The sequence below is a fragment of the Callithrix jacchus genome, chromosome 7 (genome assembly GCF_049354715.1).
Source record: "Callithrix jacchus isolate 240 chromosome 7, calJac240_pri, whole genome shotgun sequence".
Classification (NCBI taxonomy): domain Eukaryota; kingdom Metazoa; phylum Chordata; class Mammalia; order Primates; family Cebidae; genus Callithrix; species Callithrix jacchus.
The window spans coordinates 83,411,655-83,422,122 of NC_133508.1; the positions used below are offsets into that span (position 1 = coordinate 83,411,655).

The following is a 10,468-nucleotide window of genomic DNA, read 5'->3' on the forward strand; positions in this document are numbered from 1 at the left end:
ATGGCCAGTAAATCCTGTTTTGAGTTGTTTCTGATCATAGAGATGGGTTGTTCTGAGTCTTCCACCCAATCTTTAAGTTCAAGGCTATACTTCTCAGAAGTACATTCTACACCTGGGATTCTGGGGCAGAAAAACACTTTCTGCATAAAACTTTGCCTTTAGTCACTCTGTGCTTTAATTAATCCACACTTTTCATAAATGATGCTCATAGAACTTATACCCACAAATTAGAGAAAAGTCTGTTGAACACATTTTAGTCTTTTTGGTCATGCTCCTATACATTGACAGCATCCTAGTGTAGCTGTTCCTTCATATGTAAACCATCTAAAAAGGAGATAATTACATTTTCTTTCTTTCTTTTTTTTGAGACAGGATCTTGCTCTGTTGCCCAGGCTGGAGTGTAGTGGCAATGTTGGCTCACTGCAACCTCTGCCTCCCAGGTTCAAGGGATTCTCTCACAGCCTCCCAAGCAGCTGGGTCTACAGGCATGCGCCACCACGCCTGGCTAATTTTTTGTATTTTTAGTAGAGATGGTGCTTCGCTATATTGGCCAGGCTAGTCTTGAACTTCTGGCCTCATGTGATCTGCCTGCCTTGGCCTCCTGAAGTGCTGGAATTATAGGCGTGAGCCACCACTCCTGACAGGTATTTCATTTTCAGACCACTCACTCAGGTGTACCATGAGAAAAACAACAACAACAAAAACAAAACCTCCACTTGCACAGCTGCTTTCAATCTTGAAGCCTCATGTATTGGTTTTTATATAGTCTTGCTCTGATCCATTCTTTGTATTCATTTTCACTTATAGAACAAAAAATTTAAGCTCTAAGTATAAGCTTATTGCATTTTATCAAATCTAAGACATCATATCTTAAGACGCACCGTTATTTCATGCATCAGAAAATGAAGCCAATTAAATAGCACAATATTTTCCTGTCACATCAATTATAAGCAATTTTAGTGATGTTAAAATGAGAAAAAGATTATTCTAATGCAGTGTTTTTAAAACTTTTTCACCATGACTCACAGTAAGAAATATATTTTACATTGCAATTCAGTACACATGTATGTATATGATTAACTAAAAAAAATTTTTACAAAATAATGCTTACTTTTAAAACATGCAGTCCATTCTTATTAATTTAAAAACACTGCATTGGAATAATTTTCCCAGACAGTTTTCAACATGCTTTTCCTTAGTTTTGATTCCTATTTAAGGATAATAATGGCTAATATATATTAAGTGCTTATTATGCCAGAGACTGAGTTAAAGAGTTTTAAATGGTATTTTTCTTCAGAACAATTCTGTGAAGTAGATACTGTTATTATTCCTGTTTTACAGATAAGCAAACTGAGTCATGGAGAAGTAACAACTTGCTCAGAGTAACCCAGTTAGTAAGTGGAAGAGCTAGGATTCGGTCCTTGGCATCTGGCCCCAGAGCCCATTCTAGCAGCTAAGTTATCCTGCCTCTACTCCTTAAGCCCAAAGAATTTAATGCCTAACCTATTCTTTAGACTTAACACTTCCCTTTCCATTTTAATTGGGCACAGTACCTCACTGTCTCCTGAAACCCCCTTTACTTTCAAAGCTCTTCCTCTTTTTAAGTTAATTCCTCAACATGGGAATGGATGCGGGTGGGTTGGCATGGGTGGTTGGTAGTCAGGAAACTAAATCCAGTCTGCTGAATGTTTTTGTAAACTAAGTTTTATTGGAACAGAACCATACCCATTCATTTACTTACTCTCTAGGCATGCTTTTGCACTATAATGGCAGAGATGAGTAGTCATAAAGAAGACCATATGGCCCACAATGCCTAAAATATTTACCATCTAGTTCTTTACAGAAAAGATTTGGTCACCGCTGCTCTACATCAAAGTCCCACTCCCTCCTCTCTACTTAATTTAAATCCCCCACAACGTTCCTAGCCTAGGTCAGGTTCCATCTCCTGTGGGAAATTTTCTGATACCTCTAGCCCACTACCACGTGTGCCTTACCTTGGCCATTAGAACTGCTCCTCTTGGGAGCAGGAAGTACCCCTCTCATACTTCTATATCTCCACCATGACCACAGTACCTTGCCCAGAAAGAGCAGGATAAACATTTATGGATGGAAATGGAGTTGGGAGAGATTATGTTCAGTTTATCCAGCTGACCCATCAATAAACCCACATAAAGGATAAGGGTAAGGATAAGGAGGTTGAAGGAGTGCTAGTAAGCAAACACCAGAAACAGGGGCAGGTCTTACCTTCTGCTCCACACATTTGATAAAATCACCTTGCCTGGAATGCCCCACTGGCTGCTTCAGAAATTCACTGCGTTTCTCCAGTCGGGACTCAAAAGCAGCTGGGTCAGACCTGATCAAAAGTAAACCAATGGTAAACCATCTGGGCCTTTTTGGATTCTAAAGCATCACTTTCTACCTCCACAGAGAAAGGACACTGGCATTCAGAGAGGCTGAAGAATTTGCCTTCAGTTAGTAAGAACTGGGCACAGGCCTAGAAATAAAGAAACTGGAAAAAGAAATCCAGTTATTCAACTGTTGTTAATTCTCAAGGGGCCTGTGTAACATTTTTCTTTTGCAGGCTATTCCTTAGGTTTACACAGGGCTTAGTCCCTCAGGTACTTACATTCAGGGTACTTAGAATTTTGAGGTCATCTTGCTGGATCACCTCTTCAGGCAAGAATCCTATAGCCTCCTTACTAGGTGTCAAGCTTTTTACTTGAATATATCTAGTTCTTAAAAATACATTCCCTCAACCAGGTTAAACATCTGTTTTATTCAGATCCTGATGATTCAGAGGCTTTGGGCAGCCTATTTTGTAGAAAATTTAGCATCTGAGTGTCTCTCTGAACCACCAAAGCAGCTGCTCTTGGCGATGAAACATCAGAACATATTCTTTCTGTCAAAATGGGGTTGGTTTTCAGGTGTGAAGTCCAGGTTGGGGTGCTGTCCCCATTAAGAATTCTTCAGGCTGTGTAGCTGACCATGGGATACTTGGCTTTGCACACTTTGGTGAAGATATCATCCAGGGATTCCATCCTCTTGGCCATGAGACCCAGAGTGTCATGGGTGAGGTCTGTAGGACCCAGTGACATCTTGGCTATCCCTATGGTGAACTTTCCTAGTCAAGGCACTCTAGGGGGCCTTATCTTCCATAAAATTCCTTTCTGGAGGTAACATAAAACACCATTCCCTTCACTGTCATGTAGATGGGTTATTTTCCTTTTCTCCATAGTGGGCCAGCTCCTCCTCAATGAAGAGCCATACCAGGGGTTTTTGCTCAGTGGGGCATGGCACCTGCCTGGCGAGAGCTGCAAGCAGCCCTGGGGACTGTACCATTACCAGGGTCAACCCTGCTAGTGGCCACAGCTGCAACTGGGACTGCCATGGTAAAGGGATAGAGAGGGCAAGGTGCAACCTGGGCAGTGAAGCTTTTGCTGGGATCTGAGGATATAGAAATACATAAGTCAGACTCCCTACCTCTAGGAGCTACCTAGTGGGAGAGACAGTCATAAAGCAAGCACATGAAAGTGCTACAGGTACTATGAAGAAAATTTGCTCAAACATCCCCAAATGATTAAGGTGGTTTCATGCCTCTGTACTTTTGTTTATGCTGCTGCTCCCCTTACCTGGAACATCCCCTCCTCTAGTTTTTTTTTTTTTTTTTTTGGTGCTATGGTGCTCAAAGGAAGTTTGAATAGATAAAGCTAGAGAGAGACTGGCAGGGACTAGGGTGTGAGGAACTTGTGCGGAACATTAAGGAGTTTGGATGTTATTTAGAGATCAGTGGGGGGATTACGTGTAAATGTTGATGGGAATGATCCAGTAGGGAAGGAGAGCAAAACCAGTCATTCATTTGTTCATGAGTGGGTAAGAATGAATGGATGCTGATAAAATATTCAAAGTATGAGTAGACAACTCTTCAGAGATGCTTTTGTGTAAAAGAGATCAAATACAGATCAATGAGAGAAGCCTGGAGGGGAATGTACATCAAGGAAACGCTTCTAAGATGATAAATACTTGAGAATATCTCAATGCTTTTGGAAGGAGAGCAAACATATTCATTTACTGCATCGCTGTTTCAAAAGGTGAGAAAGATCGCTATAGTAGCAGTGAGATGAACTGGGGTAAAGGGGTCCAAAATGGAAGCAGGGAACACTAGTTAGAGGATAACAGCAACAGCCCAGGTGAAGATGATGGAGTAAATTAAGGCAGTGGAAGCAGAGATGAGACAGAACTCAAAGAATTTACAGTACTAAATCTTTGGTTTCCTTTAATATGACAACCACCTTCTTACCCTGCTAAATACTCTCCCAAGCCCCTTTAATTTTCACCTCTGATCTATCTCCCTTAGCGTTTCCCACTTGAACTCCTGACTCTCCTATAGTCCCTCACATGCACCTCAAGCCCCTCTAAGCTCCAGATCCTTCCCTGTGAAAGCTAAGGGGTGGTGTTAGGAACCCTGGACTCAGGGTCAGACAAATCCCAAACAGCTGTGTGACCTTTGGCAAGTCTCTTTCTCTCGCTGGTCCTCAGTCTCCTTGACTTATTGAGAGGATTCAACGGGTGATCCGACTGTGACACTATCAGCCTTTGATGCCCTCCTCGCATCCCCAATCGCCTTTTCTTGCAGTCAAGGGCCCAAGTTACCACCAGCCCGATAGCTCCAGCTCTAGGCCAGGCCTCAGCTGTCTCAGTATCTAACCTTGAACAAGTTGAGTCGCTTCTCTAGAAGTCGTTTTCCCATTTCTATAATGAGGACAGGTCTTTCTGGGCTGCCTGCCTCAAGAGTGTCCTAAGAGTCCACCTTAGCGTTTGGAGAGCCAGAGCACAGACAAACGTGGAACGAGCCAGGGATTTGCAGAGACTCCCAGCTCTGACACCAACCAGCTGTGTGATCTTGGCCAAGTGACCTAGCCTCGCGGAGCCTGGCTACATTATCTGAAGAGCCGGGACTGTACTAGTGCCCACCTCACAAGGCTGTCCTAAGGATCAGAAGCCCGGGCCGCCCCTCCTCCCGCCTCCTTGCCCGCTGCCAACCAGCAGGGGCCCGCACCTGCGCAGCTGCTGGATCTTGTCGCGGTAGCGGTCGTAGAAGGGGTTGGCCTGGAGCTCGGCCTCGGCCCCTACTCCGCTGCCGTCGGCGCCCCCCTCGGGCCGGCCGGAGCCGCGGCGCACTGAGAACACGCGCAGCTGCGCGGGTGACACGAGCCCCAGGCCCAGGGCGCGGCTGCGCACCGCGCACAAGCCCCGGTAGAGGCCAGCCACCTGCAAGACCGCCGGTCCCGCGCCACCAGCAGCCGCCACCACCACAGCAGCCATGGCGGCCCCCGCCTCCTCCTCCTCAGGCGCGTCGGCCTCTGCCCGCGGCCCGCGCGCCCGCTCCATCCCTCTCCGAGTGCGCCGCTCCCGCGCTCGGGCACCGAGGTTCCGCGCGCCCAAGGTTCCGGGCGCGGCGCAGAGGAGGGGGCGCGCCGCTCTGGCCCCGGCACCGCGCGCTCTCGCTGTCCTGTGTCGGCCACGGCCCGCCTCCTCCTGGGAGGCTACCCAGATTTACGCCCTTCCGCCCTCTGGGACCAGCAGCCTCTGCGCGCCAAGACTGCTCTCTAAAGCCAGCAGATCTCCAGGTCCTTGCGGTGCTTGCTCTGTTTTAAATGTACCTGGCACTCGTTGTAGTAGTCTGTCCTTCAGCATCGAAGGTCCTTTCATCAACTATAATCACAGCAGCCAGCTTCTCTTTACTGAAGTTGCTATGTGCAGGACACTGATTGGCTTCATACTCTGTGTGGCAGGTATTATCCTCATCTAACAGATGAGGAAACTGAGGCTGGGAGTCATTATGTGACTTGTTCAAATTCTACCCAAGAGCTGAGCTCTTTTCAAGATGGCAACTGCCTCCCAAGCCTCCTTTCCCCTTGCTTCCTGACATCCACCTTGAACTCCAGCCAAAGGGATCTATTCTCTCCCAAAGAAACACCAGGATTACTCCTTGAGGAGTTCTTATTCAGGCCCTTTTTGACCCCTGGAATGCCCTCTCCTTCCATTCTCTCAACCCAAATGCCACAATCTTCCTTACCCTCTGAACCAGGTGTGAGCTCCTCGGGTCACAGACAGTGACATCAACCTCTCTGTGTCCCACCTGCTCGCAGAACGGGGTCAGTCCTGGAGTGGGCTCTCTGGGACAGTACTCATCATCAGGCCCTTCTTGTATGATTGAAACCCCTCCTTTGGAGGATGGATGATCAACTCTGCTCAATCCAACCTATGCTCATGGAGATCAGCCCTAGGCCCTGCCCTGTGTGAAGAACAGTGTAATGGAAGATTAACAAGTCCTTCAAGTATTTCAGCCCATCCCTGGCTCATGCGCCTCACACTTGCTGTTTTCTCTGTGGATCTGCACGTGACTGCCTCCTCATGACCTAAGGGCTCAGTTCACATGTCAGCACCTCAAAGGGACCTAAATGACGAACCCCCCCCACACCCGTCTCCTCTTTAGAGTCCATCCCATTGCTCTATTTCATTCTCTAATCATAATCTGAAGTTCTTAGATCCTTGTTTATATTAATTCATTGAGCTTACATTCTACTGGAGAGAAACAGAGAATAAATGAATATATAACATTAGGTGATGCTACATGCTATGCAGAAAAACAGCAGGGTAAGAGAGATAGAGATAAGGGTACACTTGAGCAGAGATCTGAAGGTAATTAGGGAATGCTGGGGGGGAAGAGCCTTCCAGGTAGGGGGAACAGCAAGTGCAAAGGCCCTGAGGAGGAGGTTATTGAGTCTGGATGAGTGAGGGCACAGCGGTAGAAATGAGACCAAGAAGATATAGGGAGGGTGAGTTAGATTGCTCAGGCCTTGGTTAAGGACTGTGATTTTAAAGCTAAGTGAGATCAGAAGTCACTGTATGTTTTAACCAGAGGAGTAACATGATCTACTTTTTAAAAGGATCACGTTGGCTACTGGTGGAATTTAGGGTATGTGGAGGCAAGGATGGAAGCTCTCCCAAGAGTGACTAATTTGTCCTAGCTTCCCTAGGACTTTCTTGGTTCTAGCATTGGAAGCCCCAAGTCCTAAGAACCCCCTCAGTCCTGGGCAAACCAGGATGTTGGTCACCCTACAGGGAGAACAGTAATCCAAGTGAGAGATGGTGGTACTTGGACTAAAGTGATAGTGATAAAAAAAAAAGTGGCCAGATTTTGGTTTTATTTTGAAATAAAAGTGTAAGGATTTTGCTGATGGAGTCAGTGTGGGCATGATAGAATGAAAGGAATCAAGGATGACTTGCAAGTTTTTGGCTTGAACAACTCAAAGGACAGAGATGCTTCTTATGAAGAGGAGGAATGCTGTAGGTAGAGTAGACTTTGGAGGATGGATGATCAGAGTCTGGTTTTGGACATGTCAGTTGGGGATAATTTAGCAGACTGGCAAGGAGGGATGTCAACCAGGTATTTGGGTATGAGTCTAAAGTTCTGAGGAGCATTCCAGGCTAGAGAGATACAGTTGCACACTGTCAGTGTCTAGTGATATTTAAAGCCAGGAGTCTGGATGAGATAACCGAAGGAATGAACGTAGATAGAGCACTAAGAACTGAGCCCTACGACATGCCTACATTTAGAGATCGGGGAAAAGGGAGAAACTGACAAAGGAGACTTAAAAGTAGGGGTTGGTGATACAGGAGGAGAGCAAGGGTAAGCGGACCCTGGAGAGAATTCTGTGCTAAATATTTCCCTAAGTCACACACCGGAGGACGATAAAGAAGGGAGTCATTAAAACGGTGCCAAGAAGCTGAGCTAGGAGCAGTGGTATAACCTACTGGAAAGGCTGACTTAAGCTTAATTAAGGAAGAGTTTTCTAACTGAGCTGCCCATAAATGTACCAAGCTGCCTCAGGAGACCCTCACTTGAGTCAGGAACTTGCTCAGTCCAGGGGGATTAGTTGCTGTGTAGGGAAAGTTCTACCCCCAGGACTCAAGAATGGTCCTGATGGTGTGACCAGGTGGTGAGAGTTGAACTAGACAACTCTCAAGTTCCTTCAAACTGGAGATGATGTGATTCTGGGCAGTGTGTCACAGAGTAGGGGGGTTGAGCTGAGTCTTGAAAAATGAACAGGTGTTCAGTGGTGGAAAAGTGGGCAGGGGCACTCCTGGGTGAAGGAGCAGCATGAGCATATCTCCAGAGATGTGAATGAGTAGGGTCTATTCAGGACACTGTACTGGGCAGAAGGGAAAGGTGTGTGGAGGCTGGGGAGGGAAGTAAGGCTGGAAGGAGATGCAGGCCAGATGGTGGGGAGTCCCACTGGGTCTGGTGCTTGGGACACACTTGTTAGCATTTGAAGGAAGGTAACTAAATAAAAGAGAGATTGTTGGAACCCAGGAAGGAGGTATTGACCACTTGGTTCCCTTGTGCAGGGTTTCTCCTGCCAACTTGGTTAGAGTTTATGAGGGCAGGGCTGCCCAATGCTGTGTGTTCCCTGTTAAATTCCTCACTGGGGACAGGTATCCCATCAACTGTTCCCTAAAGACCAGTAACATCAGTAAGTTCCTGAGGGATAATGACCCTTTCCTGGGGTCTGCTCTGTGGGTTCACCATAAGGGATGGGGTCAGACAATTCAGTCTCTGATAGAATAGAGACACTCCACCCCATAAAATTCCACTGGATGAAGTCCCCTCCTTCCATTAACTCAAGACCACTTCACAAGCACTGTCCCTAGAATGTCCAATGCTCAGAACCCAGTGACCTTTCCTTTAGAGAATAAAGGGCCTGGGCATTCTGGAGACTCTGATTGGCTGGGCACATGGGTGGGTGAGCTCCCTCTCCCCAGAGCCACCAGCCAGGTACCAAAGCTCAACTGTATGGATTCCCAACAGGAGGACCTGTGCTTCCCTGGCAGTAAGTGCTCCTCCAGTCCCTGTCACTGTACTTGTGCCCTAGGGCTTGGGTACAAACACTTAGGGAAGGCCCTTTGCATGGATGGAATGGTGCCTGGCTGTATGGAGGAGAGCTAAGCAGTTAGGAGATAGTCTACTCAAGATCTGATGAACCAGAGATGATATTATCAATAGCCCAGGACCATCACAATGGAATGGAATGAAACATTGGTATCTCTGTTAACTGGTGAACTTTTACTTTTTTTTAAACAGAGTTTCACTCTATTGCCCAGGCTGTGGTACAGTAGCATGATCTAGGCTCATTGCCACCTTCATCTCCTGGATTCGGGTGATTCTCCTGCCTCAGCCTCCCAAGTAGCTGGGACTACAGGCATGCACCACCACACCTGGCTAATTTTTATATTTTTAGTAAAGACAGGGCTTCACCATGTTGGCCAGGCTGGTCTTGAACTCCTGCTCTCAGGTGATCTGCCCACCTGGGCCTCCCAAAGTGCTGGTGACCTTTTACTTCTTGATGGACTTGCCCATAGTGAAACTTCCCAGTCTGATGGATTGGATGGATGCTGGGTTAGAAACCAGAGGCTTGATTGAGCCTGGGCAGCTCATGCCCCCTCTAACACCTAGCTTTTCTGATCTGTAGAGTTAAAGGTGGTGCTTAAGCTCCCTGGAAATCTAGCTTTGACTGAATAAGAGAATGATGAGGCAAGTCAATGAAGGAGGGAAGGAATGGTTAGCGTAGTTAAGTAGATGAAGTGATTGATGAATGGGTTAAATGAAAGAGGAAGGAGAAACAGCTCAGACCCCAAGCTACAGCTATCAGCAGCCTGACTCTTTTTCTTTCTTGCTGTCTTAGCATGGGTCTCATTGTACTTTGGATTCCTGGGGCTGTGTTCGGTGATAACTGGAGGCTGCATTATCTTTCTGCACTGGAGGAAGAACTTGAGGCGGAAAGAGAATGCCCAGCAGTGGGTGAAGGTGATGAGAGCTGCCACATTCACCTATAGCCCATTGTTGTACTGGATTAACAAGCGACGACGCTATGGCATGAATGCAGCCATCAACATGGGCCCTCCCCCTGCTGTCACCAAGACTGATACTGAGGTCCAGAATCCAGATGCTCTGTGGGAATTGGACATCCCTGAAGGCAGGAGCTATGCTGACCAAGACAGCAACCCCAAGGTGGAAGTCCCCACTCCCCTGCAACCTGTGCTGCAGCTGGCTCCACAGCAGCCCCAGGCCAGCTCCCCATTCCCACTTCCCATCTTTCAGGAGGTGCCCTTTGCCCCACCCCTGTGCAACCTACCCCCCATGGTGAACTACTCTGTCTCCTATCCTTCGGCCACCTGTTCTGAAAGGAATGTTCGCTTCCATTCCCTCCCTAATCTGGCCCATGAAGACCTCAGCTTCAATGCCAGGCCTTTTGCTTCAGAATTGTAGCCTCCTTTCACTGAAGGTGAGAGCTGCAGATATCAGGTGCAGAGTAGGAAACGGAACTAAGCTCAGGGAGGCGGTATTGACGGAGGTCAGGACCCATCTGAATGTCATGCTATGAAAGATTAAAAAAAACAAAAAAAC

The 10,468-nt window shown here is 47.1% G+C and overlaps 2 protein-coding genes across 4 annotated transcripts in view; one reads left to right on the top strand and one right to left on the bottom strand.

The window, feature by feature from the left end:
* Nucleotides 1–5,537, bottom strand: part of ATPAF1 (ATP synthase mitochondrial F1 complex assembly factor 1) — a 30,309-nt gene extending 24,772 nt beyond the window's left edge. For all 3 annotated transcript variants that reach the window (XM_009001169.5, XM_009001168.5, XM_035251387.3), the window contains exons 1-2: nucleotides 5,057–5,537; nucleotides 2,245–2,353 (exon numbers count right to left, since the gene is read on the bottom strand). In XM_009001169.5, coding sequence (XP_008999417.3) covers nucleotides 2,245–2,353; nucleotides 5,057–5,388 — 441 coding nt within the window. In that variant the 5' untranslated portion in view covers nucleotides 5,389–5,537. The remainder of the gene's footprint in view (nucleotides 1–2,244; nucleotides 2,354–5,056) is intronic.
* Nucleotides 5,538–8,771: 3,234 nt separating this feature from the next.
* TEX38 (testis expressed 38) lies at nucleotides 8,772–10,468 on the top strand. The gene is made up of 2 exons (XM_002750785.6): nucleotides 8,772–8,894; nucleotides 9,747–10,468. Exons 1-2 carry the CDS (start codon nucleotides 8,858–8,860, stop codon nucleotides 10,328–10,330), a joined length of 621 nt encoding a protein of 206 aa, XP_002750831.4. The 5' UTR covers nucleotides 8,772–8,857; the 3' UTR covers nucleotides 10,331–10,468.